The 22,524-nt window shown below is 44.7% G+C and overlaps 1 protein-coding gene across 3 annotated transcripts in view; it reads right to left on the minus strand.

The window, feature by feature from the left end:
• PRPSAP2 (phosphoribosyl pyrophosphate synthetase associated protein 2) overlaps positions 1–22,524 on the minus strand; it is a 34,071-nt gene that overhangs the window by 1,408 nt on the left and 10,139 nt on the right. For all 3 annotated transcript variants that reach the window (XM_059906912.1, XM_059906910.1, XM_059906911.1), the window contains 6 exons: positions 20,284–20,456; positions 17,952–18,067; positions 11,473–11,528; positions 6,364–6,512; positions 4,437–4,507; positions 3,119–3,265 (listed from right to left, as the gene is read on the minus strand). In XM_059906912.1, coding sequence (XP_059762895.1) covers positions 3,119–3,265; positions 4,437–4,507; positions 6,364–6,512; positions 11,473–11,528; positions 17,952–18,067; positions 20,284–20,456 — 712 coding nt within the window. The remainder of the gene's footprint in view (positions 1–3,118; positions 3,266–4,436; positions 4,508–6,363; positions 6,513–11,472; positions 11,529–17,951; positions 18,068–20,283; positions 20,457–22,524) is intronic.

The following is a 22,524-nucleotide window of genomic DNA, read 5'->3' on the forward strand; positions in this document are numbered from 1 at the left end:
GGATTGAGAAGAAATGGGGAGTGACTGATAATGGGTATGGAGTTTCTTGGTGGGGGGATGAAAATGTTCTAAAGGTGACTGTGGTAATGGTTGCACAATTCTGTGAATATACTAAAAACTACTGAAGTATATACACTTTAAATGGGTGAATCATATGGCATGTGAATTACAGACATCCCGCACAGCCCCCATCCGAGGTTTCACTTTCCACAGTTTCAGTTACCCACGGTCAACCTCACTCTGAAAATACTAAATGGAAAATTGCAGAAATAAATAATTTATACGTTTAAAATTGTGCGCTGTTCTGAGTAGTGTGACGAACTCTTGGGCCGTCTCACTCCGTCCGGGATGTGAATCGTCCCTTTGTCCAGCAGATCCCGCCCGTTAGTCACTCAGCAGCCATCTCGGGTATCAGACCACAGTGCTTGTGTCCAAGTGATCCTTATTTTACTTAATTTTACAAAAGTAGTGAGGCTGGCAATTCAGATATACTAAAGAGAAGCTGTGAAGTGCTTCCTTTAAGCGAAAAGGCAAAAGTTCTCGACTTAAGGAAAGAAAACTGGGTGCTGAGATTGCAAGGAAAGAAAACTGGGTGCTGAGATTGCTAAGATCTATGGTAAGAATGAATCGTCCATCCGTAAACTTGTGAAGAAGGAAACAGAAATTCACGCTAGTTTTGCTGTCACATATCAAATTGCAAAAGTTGTGGACACAGTGTGTGAAAGTGCTTAGTTAAGATGAAAAAGGCATTAAATTTGCACAATAAGGTATATTGCCATAATTGTTCTATTTTATTATTAGTTATTACTGCCAATTTCTTACTGCGCTTAATTAATAAGTTAAACTTTATTGTAGGTATGTATGTACAAGAAAAAACAGACTATACATAGGGTTTAGTACTATCCGTGCATGGTTTCAGGCATCCACTGGGGGGTCTTGGAAGGTCTCCCCTGTGGATAAGGGGGGACTACTGTATATGTCAATAAAGCTGTTATTTTTAAAAGATTTGATGAAAATCAAAAAGGGAGAAACAAGCATTTTTCAACAGCTACAAATGGAAAAAAAAATACTCAGCCTTCTTAAAAAAATAGATGGGAATATTTTTAAAGTTATTGTTTATAATACATACTCCCTACTTCCAAAATAAGCCTCAAGACAGCTTATAATAAAAAACGTACATACACCATGAGATTGTTGAAACAGACGATCAGGAATCATTGAGAACCAGCAGCAGGGCCATGAAAACCTAGCCCATCGTAATTACTGTGTGACTCCTTTTCTGTTTGATCTTCCTGGTAACTAAGGCAAAAATGGGAACATGAAGGGTCATGTAAGTCTCATGACCTGTAAAAGAACAGTTCCCACAGGAAAAACACCTACCCACTGGTATCAAACAACAGAATTTTCTGCCCCATCCACACGGCATCAGCGTGAAGGGTGATCCCAGGCAGGGCTGCACCTGCTCTGAGCCCAATGGCTTGGGGACAGTGCCCCCAGGAGGAAGTGAACCACCTGGTCACCTTGGAGGGTCAGTTTTCTCACTAGATAGCCACCCTCAGTTGGGAATGAATTTTCCAAATGTATTCTAACCACTTTTAAAAATAACAGCTTTATGGTGATATAATTCACATACTATACAATTTGCCCATTTAAAGCATACAATTCAATGACTTTCAGGATACTCAGAGTCGTGATTAGTATCTCCCCCAAAAGAAATACTGTACCCCCTTCGGCCACTCCTCATTTCACCCTTCCTCAAACCCTGGCAACCACCAATCTATTGACTTTATAGAGGCCTATTCTGGACGTTTCATTTAACTACTTTTAATTAAAAAAACAAAAAGAAAAACACTTCAAATCTTGATTTATCAACTCCAAGCCCTCCTTACTGGCTCCTCTTCTGAAAGACAGGGAAATCAGCCTATCTCCACTTCTCCCACCTCCCACCCTGTTGATCCTGCTGTTACTTTTACATTGTTCATAGCTTTGTCATCTACTGGGCAACGTGCTTTGTCTACAGGTGTATATGGAACCCAGCTTATCCATCGGTTACTGACCCGACTCCCCGGTATGGGTATCGGTGACTGAGCCCCATGGCCCCCGAAGGGCCCCCCTGCTGGCCTAGGATGTGCGACCTCCGCGTCCGGGGCTTCATGCGTCCTCTCCAAGGTCCACTCTGTTCCGAGGGCCTGGCTGCAGCAGCCCCCCACACGCTCTTGCCAACCTGCCCACACACAGCACCCGCGAGAACCCCGCCTAGCGCCACGCGGACAGACCAGTGAGCACTGCCGTGGGCCTGAAGTCTTCCCGCTTTATGTGTGTTTCGTGCAGCAGAGAAAGGAGGCCGGATCGAGCTGAGCCGTGCGAGCCTGGCTTTCTCTCTGTGCTAGAGCATCCTGAACCCATCAGAGATGATGAGCATCGGGCCAGGCTCAGGGAGAGCGGCTGCTGAAGAGGAAAAGTGTGGGCCTCAGCAAAGTAAAAGGAGTCCGACTAACTGAAGATTCAATACCCAGGAATATACAGGAGACAGCATTTCTGCTTCTTAAAAGATAATAAAAACGTGATTCACACAATCAACCCGCACAGCTAGCTGGCCCTTGGAATGAGGGATGGACAAAGGAGGGCAAGGAAACCTGGCCGGCCTCACTTCAGCCACTCTGGGAGCTGCAGGCAGTTTAGGAAGGCGGCCCCGTGTGCCTTCCTCTCCCGACGTCATGCCACGGGCGTCTGTACCAGGGAGAGAGCTGGGCTTTAGCATCGGGTAAACTAGGGTCTCAACCCTACGAGCTGGGGCTCGTAGCTGCCTGACCTTAAGAAGTCACTGAACTTTTCTGGTGCACAAGTTCTCACTCTCCCTGCAGGGCTGTGCCGGAGCTCAGGGACGGCATGTGCCCAGCATTAGGCAGTGCCGTCAGGGCCAGGGGCTCCACTTACGAGAGGCACTAAAACTATCACTCGCTGCCACGGGCAGAACACAAAGGCTGCAGGCAGTGACACGCAAACAGAAAACACTCTTAACACAGGGCAGCTCACTCTCCACCTGCTCCCGTGACCACAGGTCGGGACGGGCACGGGCACCAGGCAGCTGTGCCCACACTCAGCCCGGCTCTGTTACCTCATCGATGGCAGATTCCTCGATCAGTCGAGGGGCGTCGGAGGACAACAAGCCGTGAGTCGCCATCACGAAGATCTTATACGCACCCCTTTCCTTCAGGGTCTCTGCTGCAGCGAGGAAGCTGTCCACGTCATCAATGATGTCGTCCTGGCATGAAAGAGTCAGCAAGAGACATGAACGCTTTTGTAAAGGCGGGTCTAGACCACGGGGAAAGAGGCTGGACTAATTCTACTGTGACACACCTGCTGTCCACGTTGACGTGTCCAGACAGCGCGGTCACCGGGCTCCCGCTGCATTCCCTCCGGGCCTCCCACAGCGCAGGACAGGCGCCCTGGGCCTACAGTTCTCTATCCCTACCGTCTAGAGCTACACCCCACCAGGCAGGTGCTCCAGAAATACTCACCCTAGATTTTTTTAATGCATAGTAAAGCACCTGTTAGAAGATGCTTTTGACTCTAGGTGGTTCTTTCCTCTTTTCTTGCTACTTTTCCTTATTTTCTAAATTTTCTGCACTGGGTGGATGTGAAATGTGTTTCTTCCATATATTTTTATAAGGGGAAAAATAATAATAATTATTATTTTAACAAAATACTCAGAGTCCAGTGGCTTCTAATCTCATAGACTCTCAGTATGAGATAATAGAAAATATATACATTGGTCTCTTCTAAAGCCCTTTTACATGTTTTAGCGGTAAGAGCACTAGAGGAACCTCTTGTCCTGATGAGGCGATGCCGGGCGGGCTCCTGGATGGGGACTGGTCACCAGAAAGACCAGGGAAGCTTGGAATTTGCAGCACCCGCACGGCCAGCCCCAACGCCTCCAGAGAGGGGAGGGGGCTGGAAATGGGGTTAACGATCCATCAGGCCTCCAGGAAGAAGCCCCCATAACATCCCAGTAGCACGGGGTTCGGGGAGCGAACCAGGTGGGTGAACATTCCACACCGAGTGGGTGATGCACCCCAACTCCACGGGGACCCTCCCCGGCCTTGCCCTGTGCCTCTCTCTCTCCATGTGGCTGCTCATCTGTGTCCTCTGTCACATCCTTTAATTAACTGGTGAACCTAAGTGTCTCTCTGAGTTCTGTGAGCTGCTTTAGCAAATACTCCAGCCCAGGGGGGTCCTGGGAGCCTCGGATTTGTAGGCAAGCCGAACAGAAGCTGTGGGTCACCTGGCGAGTCTCAGTTTTTGGACCAAAGTAGACATTCAGCACAAGGCGCCCGTGAGACCTACCTGGCACCGTCCCCAGCATGACTGGCAAGCCAGTCAGCAAAGCACCAGCGGCAAGCGCGACAGAGCGACAGGAAGAGAGGCCTGCGTACCACAATGACGGCGGTCCTTCCTCCCACGTCACCGACCACTGTGATCGGGGGCTTCTCCTTGGGGATCAGCACTGCCCAGGACAAAACACGCACACACGTTTCTCGGTTAAGAGCCAAGCCGAGGCCTTAGCAAGTTACTGTCTCATGACAGAGGCCCAAGAGACCAGCAACAGAAGGGAGCTTCCCCCACCCGATAAAGGGCAACTATGGAAAAATCACTGCTAACGTCGTACGTGATGAAAGACCTTTCCCCTAACATCAGGGACAAGACAAGGGTGCCCACTTTCACCACTGCTATTCAACAGAGCACCGGATGTGCTAGCCAGGGCAGTTAGGCAAGAAAAAGAAATAAAAGGCATCCAGATCGGACAGGAAGACTTAGTACTGTTAAGACGGCAATGCTCCCCGAGTGGTCTAGAGACTCCATGCACCCCGTCAGAATCCCAACCTCTTTTTTTGCAGAAATAAACTGACCCTAAACTGCAAAGGACCCCAAAGAGCAAAAACAACACGAGGGACTCACTGCCCTCAGGAACGTTCTGCTGCCACCTTATCCCCGTGTCTTCCCTCCAGGGAGCTTCGGTGGTCAGGGTGGCGTCCTTCCTGGCCACCCACGGCCACACACAAAGCCCAGCCCTTGCCTCTGCCATCCTGTTCCCAGTTGAACCCATGCCTGAATGCCTTCAGCCTCCACCTCAGCTAACCGGGATCCACAAGGCCCAGCTGCAATCTCGCTCCTTCATGGCCATCCCAGGACCGTGTTTCCTTCTCTGAGGTTTTTTGTTTATAAATGAGCAAACTCCTAGGCAAAGTGAGAACCCGAAGGGGTCCAGAATACCCCACAGTGGCATGAAAATTATTTTAAGCTGAAGGCATTTGAATTCCTGAAGTCCCTTATCTGCCTAAAAGCAGAGCTCCCCAAAAGAACTCAAAAGAATTCAGTTGTCCTAAACCCCCTCCCAGCAACAACCGCAGAAGACTGGCTCTCATCACCCAGACCAGAAGTCGGCACCACTCCTACACAGACACTGTCACACACCGTCTTGTCTCCCATCAATCCTCCCTGCGAGCCACTGGCCCTCCCATCAGCGCCCTTCCTCTGCTCCCCCCTTCCCCTATGAAGACCATATACAAGCCCCGAATTCCAACCTCCTCTTAAAATCTATCTTTTCTCTTCTTGATCTGTCTTTTGTCAGTTTTATTTGCAGCCTCCTGAGCACTGAAGCTACGGAGGGTAGAGGAAAAGTCTTTTCTCCCCCGCAGACTCAAACAAAAGCAGTATTTTTTTTTAACTGAAAAGATGTTATTAAAGTTTGAGGGAAGTTTCTTAAAAACAAAAACAAATTCCTGCATAACTCTACCACCCAGTCACAACCACGTTCATCCCTTCATCCTTCGTATTCCCTCCGGCCTGGGCAAAAGACAGGCCTACACTCCTGTATTCTGCCTTATTCACATACATTCCATACATTTTTCTCTTGTTTCCAGAGTCTTAATTATTTCAAAGAGCTTCATAATGAGTTGTGCTGATACGACATTCTTCACCAAGCCCAGCCCTCTGGTGAACCATTTAGACTTTTCCAATATTTTGCGTTAGAAGTAACACTACGGTGAATAACTTGTGCACCAAAAGCTTTCTGCTTGTGTTAAGCTTTACTCTACTCTAGGACATGCTACTGAATGCACAAGTGAAATCCCTGACGTGCCACAGATGCGTCTAAACTGAGCATGTGCATAGGTCTTGGTATGACCAGACAGACTGCTTCTAAGAGGCCACCAGAAGTGCACTTGTCACAGCCAGGCCACGAAAGGTATCAGTTTTTGCCAATTTAAAAAACAAAAAGAGAAGTAGTACTTCACATTCGAAAAAAAAATTAAGTCAGCCTTAAAATCAAAGAGGAAAGCGACCCGGGGGCGGCACACTTACTGGGGATCTCCAGGCTGGGGTGGATGGCGGCGGCGCTCCTGACCATGGGGGGGGAATGCCGCCCGTCCACCAGGTCGGACTCGGCGTCCTGCGCTTCTCCGTGAATCACCGCGATGCCCAGTCGCAGGCGCTCAGCAAAAGACTGTGCCCTGGAGGAGAGCAGGAGACCCGTTCACAATCACGCAAAGCTGGTTTCTGATAACATCTACGGAGAAACATCACGGGAACTTTAAAAAGGTAGTTTCCAAAAGGGTTAATGAGAAAGGAGAATGAAATAATCTTAGATTCTCAGAATCCAAGACAAAGTGTGGAGACCCCACATGACCACACATCCCCCTGGCAGCTGGGCCTGGTGTGCACTCGGCCAGCGAGTGAGCCCGTGTAAGTTATAAGTTAGTTCACCTCCTCTAAGCCTCCGTTTCCTCACTTGGAATTGTTAATTAATTCTACCTATCTACCTAGTTAACAGTGAGAACCAACCACATGATACAAAGTGCACTAACTACTCATCAGAGTATGAAGCATCAAGGTTTTGTTGTGTAACTGAGATACGAGACACTGTACACACTTAAACCGTATGATTTCATAAGCTCAGATGTATTTCTATATCCGTACAACCGTCAGCACAACCAAGTCAGTGAAAGTATCTACCCCCGCCAAACGTCACCTGTGCCCCTCTGCAATTTCTCCTTCCAGCACCAGCTACCAGTGAGCTGCTTTCTATCACCACAGTTCTACCTTTTCTAGAATGTCGTACGTGGAATCGGAGTCTGTAGTCCTTTTTTGTCTTTGTTCATTCGGCATAGCGGTTTGGAGAGTCGCCACATCGCACATCCATCAGGAGAGCGTCCCTCACGTCGCCGAGTAAACAGTCCATGCTGTGTGTCTATCACTATTTGTCCAGTTACTTGTGGATGGACTTTGTTTTTTTTTTAAGATTTATTATTTATTTATTTCATTTATTTTTTGGCTGCATCGGGTCTTCGTTGCAGAATGCGGGATCTTTCTTTGCAGGGCATGGGCTTCTCTCTAGCAGTGGCGTGTGGGTTTCCTTTCTCTAGCTGTGGCGCGTGGGCTCCAGAGGGCGTGAGCTCTGTAGTTTGCGGCACGTGGGCTCTCTCACTGAGCTCAGCAGTTGTAGCACACGGGCTTAGTTGCCCCACGGCATGTGGGATCTTAGTTCCCTGACCAGGGCTCGAATCTGTGCCCCCTGCATTGGCAGGCGGATTCTTAACCACTGCGCCACCAGGGAAGTCCCTGGATAGACTTTTGAGTTGTGTCCAGTCATGAGTTGTTACAAAACCGCTGTGAACATTCGTGTACAAATCTGTCTGGACTCATGTTTCCTTTTCCCTTGGTGTGACTGGATCACACGTTACCGTTTCCCAAAGTGGCTGTCACACTCCCACAAGCCGTGTGTGAGCACACGGCCCTTCCACGTCCTCGCCAGCTGGGCCGCTGTCAGCCGTTTCAATGCACCCATCCCAGCGGCATGCAGTGGGTCGCTGTGGTTTCAGTTTGCATTGACCCCTCATGACAAATGGCGCTTATCTGCCACCTATATATATGCTTTGGTAAAGGGTCTGTTTCTCTTTTGCCCATTTTTTAGTTGGGTTTTTAGTTCTCTTAGTAAGTCTGGAGAATTCTTTATATATTCTGTATTTAAGTCCTTCATCAGACACATGCTTCACAAATATTCCCTCCCAATCTGCGCTTTCTCCTGTTATTCTCTTAATGATGTCTTCTGGAGAGCAGTTTTAATTTTCATGACATCCAATTTAACAATTTTTTCCTATCAATTGGGCTTTTAGTGTCATATTTAAGAAATCTTTACCTAAACCAAGGTCACAAGGATTTTTTTCCCTCTGTTTGCCTCTAGAAGTTTTATACTTTCAGGTTTTACATTTAGGTATATAATTCATTTGAAGTTGATTTTTAAAAATGATGTGAGATATGGCTCAAAATTCATTATTTTGCACACAAACATCCGATTATTCCAACACTTTTCATTTGTTAATAAGACTAGCCTTTCCCCATTAAACTGCCTTTGCACATCTGCCGAAAATCAGTCTTCCAGATACCTGTGGGTCTATTTTGGGACTCTATTCTGTTCCACTGACCTATTTTTCTATCTTTATTCCAATACCACACAATCACGATTGCTTTAGCTTTATAATAGGTCTTGAATTCAGGTAGTGTTAGATCTCCAAACTTTGTTCTCTTTTTTCAAAGTTTTTTTTTTTGGGGGGGGGGGACATTATTCTAGTTTCGTTGCATGTCCATATGAATTTTGGAATCAGCTTGTCAAATTCTATTTAAAAAAAAAGCCTGCTGACATTTTGATTGGGATGGTGTCAATTCTACAGACTAATGTAGGGAGGAGATACGCTATCTTAACCATATTGAGTCTTTCAAGCCACAAACACAGTATATTTCTCCATTCATTTAGGTCTTTAATTTCTCTAGGCAATGTTTTATATTTTTCAGTGTGCAAGTCTTGAACATCTTAGGTTTATCCCTAAGTGTTTCACTTAGTTTGATGCTATTTGGTTTTATTTTTCATTTCAGTTTTCAATTGTTCATTGCTAGTATACAGAAAGACAACTGGTTTTTGGACAGTGATCTTATATCCTGCAACTTTGCTAAAATGACTTATTAGTACTAACAGCATCTTTATAAATTTCATCAGATTTTTCTAAATAAATAATCATGCCACTTGCAAATTAGGATTGTTTTGCTTCTTCTTTTTCACACTGGATTCCTTTTCTTTTCTTTCTTTCTTTTTAATTGCACTATCCAGAAGCTCCAGTATACAATGTTGAGTAGAAGTAGGGAAAGCAGACATCCTCTTCTTGCTCCTGATCTTAGGGGAAAGCAATCAGTCTTTCACAGTAAGTGTGATGTTAGCTGTAGGTTTTTCATAGATATCATTTACCAGATGAGGAAGTTCCCTTCTATTCCTAGTTTGCTGAAAGTTATAATCAGGAAGAGAAATTGAATTTTATCAAATGCTTTTTGCACCTACAGAGATGTATTATCCTTTTTACATATTGTTAGCTTATATTTGCTAAAATGTTGCTTAGAATTTTTATACCTAGGTTCATGAGGAATATTGATGTTTTTCTTTTCTTGTCATGTCTGTGTCTGGCTTTGCTATCAGGGTAATGAATGCCTCATTAAGTGAGCTGGGAAGTACTAGTTCTTCAATTTTCTGGAAGAGTTTATGTACAGTTAGCATTATTTCCCCCGTAAATGTTTGGTAGAATTCACCACTGAGGTCTTACTCTTTTTTCCATCTTCAGCGCCTAGTGCGCAAAAAAATGTTCAAGTGCTTAAAGATCCAGTAAGTTCTCCCAACCTTGGTTTTCAAACATCAAAAATTCAAAACAAGTTCCTTACAGCCCACAAGAACAGCTAAAAAGAAACAAAAACAAGGGCTGTGGTCATAAATTAGGGATTCAACAGAACCCCATCATCAGGACCACCTGCACTAGACACAGCCAAGGCATTGCAATGCCACAGGGAGGCACTTAAAGGTACGACTGTGCTCCCTGGTGGAACAGAATCTCCCCTGTGCCATGTTTCCCGTCTGCACTCCACGACCAAGGAGAGCTTTGTCACAGTGTCTGCAATCAGTTCAAGAAATTTAAATTGATGCTACATCCATTGCAAATTACTTTCTTAAGAAGTTACACTTTCCTCCCTCAGTAGAAGATGTCATTACACAGCACATGCAGTTAAGTCTTCTGTGGTTTTGAAAAAATCTCAAATGCACATAAAGAAACGTCTGCTGGTCTGGCACTTCCTACAATGAATCTAATTTATATTTCCAAGGAAAAGACAACAGATTTCACAGGAGCAGAGCTGTACTGCATAACCTGATCCAGAAAAGTGTATCTTTGTGTGTGTGTGTGAATATTTTTACGTAAGGAAAAGAGGGAGACTCTCAGGGGGAGAATTTTTTTTTTAATTTATTCTTTATTCCTTTTTTTTTTAAATTAATTAACTAATTAATTAATTTTTGGCTGTGTTGGGTCTTAGTTTCTGTGCGAGGGCTTTCTCTAGTTGTGGCGAGCGGGGGCCACTCTTCATCGCGGTGCGCGGGCCTCTCACTATCAGGGCCTCTCTTGTTGCAGAGCACAGGCTCCAGACGCGCAGGCTCAGTAGTTGTGGCGCACGGGCCTAGTTGCTCCGCGGCATGTGGGATCTTCCCGGACCAGGGCTCGAACCCGTGTCCCCTGCATTGGCAGGCAGATTCTCAACCACTGCATCACCAGGGAAGCCCCGAGCACTGATCTTTGATGCAAAAAGATTACAACTCGCTGAAGGCTCAGATGATGGTTAGCATTTTTTAGCAATAAAGTATTTTTAAATTAAGGTATGTACAATGTTTTTTAATACATAATGCTATTGCACATGTAACAGACTACAGTATAGTGTAAACATAAAATTTTATATGCAGTGGGAAACCAAAAATCCATGTGACTCACTTTACTGTGATATTGGCTTTGGCAGAGGTGTGGAACCCAACACACTATCTCCAAGGCATGTCTGTGTGTGAAACCCTTTCAATTCAAACACAACTTTAGGTTCTGTATCCCTGACTCATCAGTTACTCCAGGTTATATGTAACTCTCAGCACTGCCCCATTTGCACACCTTGTAGTGTTTGTAAATTCTGTAAAATGTCACCTTTTAACACATACCAATCCAGCCTCTCGGCTGGGTACAATTCTGTTAATAAATTACTGAGTTATCTGAATAAAAGGCAGTAAACAACCTCAAAATACATTCACTGGTATTTTAAAGGGCAAATGTGAAGATGAACAACAAGCGGCCGCCTCAGCACCGGGCTGGGATTCCCCAGTCCTGGACGGCTTCTGCTAAGAAATGTGATGGTAGTCACAGACTGGGACTGGAAAAAAGGGAGGAAAATAAACCATCACTTAATACATGGAGTCAGCAGACAATCTTTTAAACTATCAGTTCACAGGATAAAAAATAAGAGACACAGTGGGAATGGCTGAGATAGAATCCAGAACACCTGGGATTCGACGGGGCTGGGACCCCTGGGTGCGGCTCTGTGGAGCAGTCGTGAGCTCCCACCTACCTCTTAGCCGAGGCTGGAGACTTGGCCACGATCACTGCATTTCTGTAATCCGGGATCTGTGACAGAGGAGAGGGTGGGGATTACTGCCATGTCTCTACAAGGCTATTCACACCAATACCCGGTAATTGATAAAAATGAACATTCCAACAGACTCAAAAACGTCATCTGGTCACTTCAAAGTTTTCCAAAAAGACAGAAAGTTCAAAGTAAATTTCCTCTTTAGAAGATGAAGAAACGCCTACCTAGGAATAAAAAAAATTATTATCAAGGCATGACTCTCATAGACCTATTTTAAGAAAAAAGTAGGGTTAATCAGTAATTAGCTCATATCTATGTGGCAGCAAAGATGTTTTTATAAAGTCAACAGGAAGGCCTCTCATGAATCCCAGTTACATGTAATTTCACAGGGCAAGGATGATATTCATCGAACCTGAATTCAAGGCACCTGTTGAATTCCAAATAAGTGCGGTCCAAACAAATAACTACTTAATGTGTCTCTGTCACAGCATAATGAAGAAACCAATTTGTTAAAGGAATCAGCCCGCCTAGTACTGTTTCATAAAGATATTAAGAGCCCTTAAGAAAATAAGCAAAACATCAGTCTACTTTGGAGTCCTTTACTTTAAACATTTGAAGTGATCTGTACTAGGATAATTACAGTTGAAGATATACACCCATTACCAACTTCTGAGTTTAGAAGACAGAACTACTTTTAAGCTGAGCAGTAGTTTGTTGTTTCTGATTTCATCTTGACAATATATTCAAATTATGTTCTTAAAATCTAATCATTTCATTAAATTACACTATTTCATTCAAATATATCCCCACTGATTTCTCACAATTATGCTAGATCAATGAACTTTAATATAAGCGCTTAATAACATCTAGCACCTTGTACAATACCTAGCACATGGGAAGCACTAAATAATCAATACTTAGTAAACAAAAAACTTATTAGTTTGAACAAGGCTCTATTATAGATATATCCACATGGATAATAAATCTCTACATCTGATCCATCTATACACATAAAAAGCCTAACTTATCCAACGTTATCAGGGAGTAAGGTAGCAAAAAATATTTTCATTTAGGCGTTTTCCTTATTTCTGCTGGAAGTCTTTCTAAACTGCTTTATGCACTTCTTTGCCTCATCAAACATCACCAGACAGCACCAAACCCAGCTAAGAGCAAAATAACAAATGAAGAAACAGTTAATAGAGCAAAGAAAAGGAAACTTTAAAAGAAAGGACTCTTTAATAAAAACAGGTCTATTTTCTCCTCAGGAGTCAAAACAGGAAATCATACACATAAAGAAAGAACAAGTTGTTACGAAAATGAACCAAAAAGAAATCTAGACGGTGGAAGTTATTATGGTCCAAATAAGAAACTCAGCTGGCTGAAGGGCAGGAGGGACACAGCTGAAAAAAAACCGTGGGTGAGATTAAGCCATGGAATTTTCCCACCAGGCAGCATGTAAGAATGCAAAACTTGAAAAAAAAAAAAAAAAGTTAAACAATATACAGACTAGATCCAAGATTTTCAACTTCTAACAGTTCCCAAAGAAAGGAATGAAAAAATAGAAGGGATGAGATACTCAAACTTCAGCAAACAAAATTCATAGAGAATGAAAGGGACCCACTGAGCATCTAGTGAGGTGAATGAAAAAAGATCCACCTGGACACACTGTGCTGAAATTTCAAAACCACAGCAAAAAGATAAAACACTGTTTTACATGGGGAATTCTGTCCAAGTGTAAATGAATACAGCCCCTTCAGACAATTGCAATTTTTGTAATATCTATTAAAATATGAAAAATGCAGATACTTTTCAATTAAGCAGTTCCACTTCCTAATATAGCTCAGAAAAACACTTGCGTAAGTACTCAGAAGGGCAGGTACAAGAATTTTCAATGCAACATGACTTAAATATATTTTGAAAATAAAATATTTCACTTAAAAGAGTGAAAAATTAAAACAACCTAATATCCAAGCAAGAGGGAAATGGTTGAAAAAACTGTGGCTCATTTAAACTTGTGCTTTAAACATCGAAACAGGTAGCTATTTAAATTTAAATTAATTAAGCTTAAATAAAATGAAGGATTCCATTCTCCAGTCACAGCAGGCACATTTCAAGGACTCAACAGGTACCTGCGGCTGCCATTCTGACAGCAGATAGAACACTCACACCATCGTAGAATGATGATGATACACTATGTAGCAATCATGAAGGAAGAAGTAATCCTATACAGCTGAACACGGGAAGACCTCCAGGCACCAGCACAGGAAAGGAAAGAAAGTTACAGAACAACACAAACAATCTATCAATGTGTTTTTTTGTGTGTTTTGCTTTTTTTCCAAAAAGCCCCCACAAATCAATTTCTGTAACTAGGTGTATAGAAATGGGAGGTAAATCGGAGGCAAAGGTCTGAGAGGATTCAGGACACTACGCAGGCTGGTAACCAGGGTGAGCCCTGCAGAGGGCCTGGGCCCAGGCTGGTGGTCTAGGGAAGCTGATCGTTTCATCACTTCTGTCAGAATTTCCCTAACTGCCACTGTAAATGTAAGTTTTCATTTTTCACATTTTAGAAGATTACTCTTATTAGTCTTATCAAGTGGAGGGGAAAACACACCACATGTCACGCAAGTCTGACTTCCAAACCCTGTAGTAATTTCCCCGGAACCATTAAGGGAAAACATCACCAGGGCCACTGTGGGACCACAGAGAATCAAATTGCCTGACACCCACACTCCTTTGCTACCACCCCTGCCTGTGTCCCTGGTTTTCCATTTCTTGCCAGATCTCATTTCTCTGACAGTGAGAGTGAACTGGTATAAAGACACTAAGAAGAACACAGGGGGGAATAAAGCAACCCAAGAATCAGAAACAGGATCACTTTATAAGTTCCTATTTTAAAAACTGATGGGATGGGATCTCTCGATACACCACAAAAATACACTTGGTAGCCTCCCCTCTTCATAATTTCCTTAAAAAACCCTGGTGCAGACCAGCGATTACTAGTACTATCACTATAATACGTAGTCATTTTTTTTAAAACAAGCACTATACTTAATCAATACCCAAACCTCTTCTGGGCTATATTTTATTATGTCTACAGCTTGGATGTCTTACACCCAGTGCTGCCTTACAGCCGCTGTCAGCCCAACAGCAGCTGCACTGTGTGCTTTCACCCCTTCGCGTGCATGAAGGTGGCCACGGTGTTCCTATGGCCTCCATTCACATGAATCACAGGCACTGTTGGTTCTCTCCGGGCTGGGCTTAACTGCCATTTAAAATGTCGCCAGAAAGAGCTCACTATGATTCAGCATTAAAATGACAAGTTACCATGCATGCAGAAAGACAGGAAGAGGGCAGCACGATGTGAATTTCATATTCATGAATCAAAGGGTCAGCACTGGAGGAATGACCGCAATTCCATGTTTTCTTGCAAGGCAACAATCAAATGCTTTCTGGGGCCCACGAAAGGAAGGCTCCCTGCCAGGAGGTGAAGCCGCGGAAGGACTAAATCTGAAAAGGACGCTTAGCGCACGCGCAGCAACACGGCCAAGGCTGGAGAACGGCTTCCAGGCGACGAGCATCCATTAGCTGAACGCCCACTTTGGGCAGAAAGTGCTCAAATTCCCCTGACAGCCCAAGAAAAACAGAGGGTGAGCTGTCACATAGGATGACATCAGTGTCAAAGCTTGCAGAACAGAGCCGCTGGGTGACACGAAGGCAATGCGGCACGCCAGGACTGGCAGTGCTTCCTTCTTTCTTGATGACGTGAATAACATCGACCCTAACTGACGGCAACGTAGATTCAGTAAAACATGGTGAATCTACCCGCTGCCTGAGAGACTCTAATGCATGCAAACAAAAGGCACAAAGCAAGTACATACACTATAAAAAAGTACACAGTGAGCTCCCATACAGTATTTCATTTTCTATTGGCTGTTTTAATTTATCTCTATGAATGAAGAACAGAGAATTTAAAGCTAAAACATCTGAGGTTACCACTGTTAGCTCACCAGCAGAAACAAGGACCCCACTTCCCTAATCTGCTCAACCATGAGCAGTGTAAGAGGGTTCAGGTCCGACTTCTTTTCAACAATGAAACCTAAGACGGGATTCTTCAAGTGGCAGGCAGCCTTGCACCGAGGCAGACGCCTACACGGAGGGCAATGACCTTGGCCTGACCTCTGGATCAGCGCCAAGGGTGCTGTGGTCTTGACTCACCAGGCCCGCAGGGGCCTCTCAAGAGGCGCTCTTGCCACGTACGCCTCTAGATGTCAGCGCACAGCACCCGTGGTGTCTTGGGAGGAAACGTCCCCCAGACCAAAAGATGAGCACTAGCCTATAAAAGTGTACACCGACTGCTCTATTTCTTCCAAAACTAGAGGCGTCATTGAGATGGCTCTTCCCGGGACCATGTTCTGTGAACCCCAGCCTTGCCCTCACGCTCCTCCCTCTGCCTGGACCCTTTTCTTCCTGTGAGGACAGGAGCCGCGCTCTCGCATCCTTTCTCTCTCAACTGGGAATCATATTCAGGTAAATTACATTCATATTGGTTTTTGAATGTGTTAGAGTTTGTATGTTTCTTGTGCATAACTTTAAAAAAACAAGTAGAATATTTTCTAGTGTTCCCTTTCAAAAATACTTCAATCCATTTTCACTACTGAGGGCCTATGTTAGTTTCTGGAGGACGGGGAAGGCCTGTACTCTTGACAGAAAGAAACTGCTCAGAAATCTACAAACTGCTCTCTTTTAAATACTGTTAAAAGAGTTCTCTGGAAAAGTTATTAAAGAGACAAATAATTCACGTGAGGAAAAGAGTTCCTAAAAAAGCAAAATAGCTAAGTGCATTATAAGTTAACATTTAAAAAGGCTTCTTAAATAATGAGTCACAAAAGTGCTATTATATCCAAGAATAACAAATGTAACTATATTAAAATTACATGTCTGATTTGTCCCAGGAACACGAGTGATTCAAAATGAGAAAAATCAATCACTGTAATATATCACATTAATAAAATGAAGGAAAAGAATCCACATGATCATCTCAAATGATGCAGAAAAAGCATCTGACAAATCCAACACCCTTTCATGATAAAAACACTCAGAAAACTAGGAATAGAATAGAAGGGAACTTCCTCAACATAATAAAAGGCATTAATGAAAAACCTACAGCTCACATCAGACTTGACAGTGAAAGGCTGAAAGCTTTCCACCTAGGAGCAGGAACAAGACACAGATGCCCACATTCAACACTGCTACTCAACACCGTACTGGAAGCTCTGGCCACAGCTATCAGACAAGAAAAACAGGCACCCAAGTTAGAAACGAAGAGGTCAAACTGTGTCCATTCACAGATGATATGATCTTACATGCAGAAAACCCTAGAGAATCCACATACAACACAAAACACTATTAGAGCTAATAAATGAGTTCAGCAAAGGTGCAGGATCAACACACAAATGTCAGTTTCGTTTGTATTCACCAGCAGTGAACAGTCCAAAAGGAACAACTCCATTTACAATAGAGCCAAAAAATAAAATACCTGGGAATAAATTTAACCAAGGAAATTGAGAGAGAAATGAAACAAGATTCAGGATAGTGGTTCCCTTGGGCGGAAGGAGGCAGGGGGAAGGGACACAAAAGGACCACATGTGTGGACTTAAGTTATTATGATGATGCTAGTTTTCTTGTTGGGTGGTAGGATCACAGATGCCGACGACTACAGATGGATGGACAGAGATAAGGCAGGTAGAGGGACATGTAAAAGAGGCCCAGGACCACCCATGGACCAATGATGACAGTGAGTTATTTGTCACAATCACGACTAGGTGATTCTAGGTACCTGAGATCCAAAAGAAAAAAAAAGCAATTTTAACAGCCTAGCAAAAGAAATAAATTGCAGATTAAGAATTTAAAAATACACCAAATTCAGTGCTTTGTGACCACCTAGAGGTGTGGGATAGGGAGGGTGGAAGGGAGACGCAAGAGGGAGGAGATATGGGGATGTATGTATACGTATAGCTGATTCACTTTGTTGTAAGGCAGAAACTAGCACACCATTGTAAAGCGATTATACTACAATAAAGATGTTACAAAAAAAAAACAATGGTGTGTTAGTTTCAGGTGTATGGCAGGGTGATTCAGTTATGCATATACATGTATCTATTCTTTTTCAAATTCTTTAATTGGGAGCTTGGGATTGACATATACACGCTACTGTATTTAAACTAGATAACCAACAAGGACCTACTGTATAGCACAGGGCACTCTGCTCAGTATTCTGTAATAACCTAAATGGGAAAAGAATTTCAGACTGAAAAAAAAAAAAATACACTGTATTACATTTATAAAGTAAACAGTACTTTAAGCAGAACACATCAAGTTTTAATCCTTCATGGACAGCCCAAGGAAATCGAAAGGCATCTTTCAGCCTTAAACAGAATGTTAAAAAGTTTGAGCTAGCTCACCTCTTCTTGAATATACTGTAATAAGAAGGGAGATGCTCTTAAATTATCAACAGGAATATTGAAGAAGCCCTGAATTTCCTTCTGGTGTAAATCCATAGTAATAAGATGAGTCAGACCTTTGAAAATAAAGCAGACACAAACACACAAATAGTTTCATAACCAGTTGCACTGTATGAATAAGTACTGCATAAAACAAGACACCATATACAATAAATTACTATTAAAAATTGCTGTCATCAAAAACGCAGCGTCTTTATTTCTCAGATTTTTTTTTAGTACAATGAGATTATGAGATAAAAGAAAATATAAATATTGGTCTCTGCCCTGGGTCCCAGCACGGAGCTCCTAAGACCCTTGCCGTCCCTGCAGTGCTGAGCGCACCAGCAGCATCTCCTATTCTAATATCTGGTCTTTGACCCCGCCTCTGACACAGAGCTCCTGACGTCTTATGAATTCCTTAGTTACAAGAGCACCAGGAGTATCTTTGGTTCTAATGAGGCGACCCAGGATGGGCTCCTGATGGGCGCCGGTCACCACCCCCACTCTCCAGAGAGGGGGGACGGGCTGGAAATGGAGCTAATGAATGATCGTGCCCTTGTGAGGACGCCTCCATAAAGTCCAAACAGCGCGGGCTTCGGGGAGCTTCCAGGCGGGTGAACACGGGCACAAGCCCCTCCCTATACCCTGCCCCACGCACCGCTTCCACCTGGATGTCCACCTGGATCCTTTATCATGCCGTTTTATAATAAACCGGTGAACAGTAAGAGACAGTGTTCCCGAGTTCTGTGAGGAGTTCTAGCAAATTAATCGAACCCAAGAGGAGGTCGTGGGAACCTCTGATTTATAGCCAACTGGTCAGCACAGGTGACAACCTGGACTTGCAGTGAGCGTCTGGGGTGGGAGGGGTCAGGGGAGCAGGCACGTGGGACCGAGCCTTAACCCGTGGGACCTGACGCCATCTCCAGGTACACAGTGTCAGAGTGAAATTGCATAACACCCAGCTGGTGCCCTGGAGAACTGCAAGGTGTAGGGAACACGCCTACACATTCGGTGACAGAGGTGAAGTGTTCCCTGAGAGGAGGAAAGGAAACTCAGAGGAGGTGGGGAACTGGGTTTCCCTCCTCAGAAGGGAAAGATTGGGTGGCTTTTCTTACACAGAGATGCATGCTTTTCACATCAATTTAAAGTCTTAAAACAGCCAAGATCATAGCAATGAAGAAATGTCTCTGATAATTCTATGAGAGTGGATTTCATCTCCCCGAAGTTTTGTCAATAGGCATGACAAAGCCATATTAAGACAAATATTTGTCTTAATATATTAAGACAAACTGCACAGGCCTGTCTGTAATTCGAAAAAATGAAGAATCTTCATCCCATTGGCTCCTTAAAGGATATTTGAAATGGAAATATATATATATATATATATATATATATTTATATATATATATTTATATAAACATACATATAATTCAACTGGAAAAATTTTTTAAAGCAAAACTTGCCCAAATGAACAGGAAAGTGAGCCTGGTGGCCCCCCAGGAGCAAGCCTAGGAGGGAAGGGCAGGCCTGCTCCCTCCAGCAGAGTTCTCAACTGGGTATGCTCTTCAGGTTGTTGGGGTTCAGGTTTGTTCATTTTTTGTTTTGGTTTTGCCTTCTTTGAAATGCTACAGTAGAAAATTTATTCTGCAGTAAGTGTCTGTGTTAAAATGTAGTGATATGGGGACTTTTTATTCTTTTCTCTCTGTGCAAACGCTCTGTGATATGTGCCTTCTATAATCATACACACATACACAGGCACACCCGTGCACGTGGGCGCAGACGCACACACACAGACACACACAGACACACACACACACAGAGTAACAACTCTGAAGATTACTTAGAAACAAGGAGGAGACACTTAGGATGTTACCTAAAAATGCACAACACAAAATAATATGTATGGTCTGCAAAGTATGCCAGTGTGTACTGGGAAAGGGAAGAGATGAAAATAAAAATAGTTGCTGTGTTATTAGAGTTGTTGATTCCAAATGCCTTCTTCCCCGTTAAAAACAACCTAAATATGATTGTAACTTGTCATTTCAATATTAATTTTTTAAACAAAGAATTTAGGAAAAAATAAGTTGTTCTCACCAGCTTTGTGTTTAGGAAGTTGGGAGCAGGAGAGAACTCTGAGCGCTGCTGTCTCATTACAAATTAGCATCTTAAAGCTGTATCACTATTTCTACTCTGTTCAACATTCTAATTTAGTTAAGACAATGCCTTACAATTTCTCAGGTAAAACTAAAACTCCCAGACCCCCAGTAAACCATCAAGTAGCTGCCTTTCTTACCAGCTTTGCACATCATGGAAGCTAGCAGTTTGGAAACGATGGAGCCTCTCTTTCTCATCTTGCACTGTTTGCTGTAAGGAAAGTAGGGGACCACGCCGATGATGCTTCTGGCACAGGAGGTCTTACACGCGTACACCATGATAAGGAGCTCCATGATGGTGGTGTTCACATCCCTGGAACCCAAGGACAGAAACCAGCAAGGAGAAACATCACATACACGATGACGCCTCTCGGCTCCAACTAAGCGTTAGCCATGTGCCACGCCCGCCTCGACCGAGACAGGCTCTAGACACAAAAAAGAAACCACATCCCTCTCTTCTAGGGCCTCCATCAGTCGCCCCCATGCTGCCTCTCAGCCGATGACCCTACTTCCTTTTCCACTGAGAAAAGCACTGTCAGAAAAGAGCCCGGGGCCCCCACCGCCACATGCGCGCGCAGCCCCCAGGTCTGCCTGCCCCGAGCCATCAGCCAGAGATGAACTTTCCACACCAAAGTCACTCTAAAATAAGCCCTCCCGTGACGCAGGGATCCCATCCCCCCCTGCCCACTGAAGCAGGGCTCCGGCTATCCCCCCAGCCACCCCATCAATGTGTCACTCTCCCCGGCTCATACCCGTGGGCCATTTCTCCCGTTAACAGCAGCTCAGGCCACTTTCCCCACTGCCCCATTTCTTGGCTCCCCTGTGCAGCACATCTCAAGACGGTCGTCCACACTTGCTTCCAACTCATCTCTCTCATCCTCTCCCACACACGCTCCGATCCAGGTCACCGATGACCTCCACGTGGCCAAGGCCAATGCTGGGTTCTCACTCCCCCTCTCTCCGTCCTCGCCCTGACACACTCCATCACTCCCCCACCGCTCCCCTCCCGCCCCGCTTCGTTTCCTCTGCTGGTGCCTCTCCTCCCCGGCTTCCTGCCCTGACACCTGATCATTTGTCCTCTTCTCCCCTCTCCTACCTCATCCCTCGCTCGGGCTTCTCCTCCAATTTCAGAGCTTTGTAAATGCTGGAGACTCAAATTTATAGCTCCAGCCCAGGCTTCTCAAGTCCAGACTAACAAATTCACCTGCTTCTTGACAATGCCACTAGAAAGTCTGTTAAGACATCTCAAAACATACCCCAAACTGAAGTGCTCTTTGACCGGCAAAGCCTGCCTCGCCATAAACCTCTGCCATCTCAGTCGATAGCAGCTCTGCTCCTCCAGTTTACTCAGGACGAAACCCCCAGAGGCGCCCTTAACTGCTCTCCCGTCCAGAGTGACAGCAACTCACCACTCCACTGCTGCCCCGGGGCCGAGCCTCGACCCCCCACAGTGACAGTGACAGTGACAGCCTGCCCCCGCCCCCGGCAGTCCCTCTGCAGCCCCCGCTCTGCACAGCGTCCAGCTGGAGCTTCAAGTCAAAGGCAGATCGTGCACTCTGCTCAGGAGCCAGCGACGGTTTCCCGTTCTGCCCACGGCAGACGCCCAAGGCCCTACAATGGCTCCCGAGGCCCCTTCAGGGTCTGCCCCCACCCCCGCTCTGCGCTCCACTCCTCCTCCGTGCCCTCCCCTCACGCCAGGCCTCACGCCCACCTGAGGGCCTTCGCTTCAGGGCTCCCTGCCCCTGCCTGGAGTGCCCTCGTCGCCGGCTGGCACCTTCTTCCAGTTTTTGTCAGATATCACCTCCCCAGCCTGCCCTCTCTCCATCCTTCACCACCGTCACGTCCGGCTCCTTGCCATGCTGTTTTGGTTTTTACCCACAGTGGTCATCATCTTCTGACAAACTAGATAATCTACTTATTCATTATGTTGCCTGCATGTCCTAGAATATAGGCTCCATGAGGACAAGGATCTGTGATCTATTTTAATCCTTCACGCATCTCACACACCTGTAACAGCGGCTGGCACATAACAGACATTCAATAAATGTTTGTGAATGAGCGACTGCGTGAAAGAGTGAGGGAAACACGGAACATTTGCGTGAGTAGGTTCCCTGTTGATACCTGACAACAAGCCTGACATAGGAAGAGTTAAGGGAGCCTTTCAGAAAGCATTCTGTGAGAGGGGTAAGAGCAGGGGAACCAACAGCGGGTGTGAAGTTACACCACGTTCCCAAACTATACTCCCAGGAACACCATCTTTCTGTGAGCTGGTACAAGGCTTTCCGTCACTAAATTCAAGTAATAACTTGTCTGAATTACAGGAAAAGTTAAGTTAATGGACAGAATTTAAAAATTTTCTTATTCTTTTAGTGCCTACCACC

This window comes from Balaenoptera ricei, chromosome 20 (assembly GCF_028023285.1).
Source record: "Balaenoptera ricei isolate mBalRic1 chromosome 20, mBalRic1.hap2, whole genome shotgun sequence".
In the NCBI taxonomy this organism is placed as follows: Eukaryota; Metazoa; Chordata; class Mammalia; order Artiodactyla; family Balaenopteridae; genus Balaenoptera; species Balaenoptera ricei.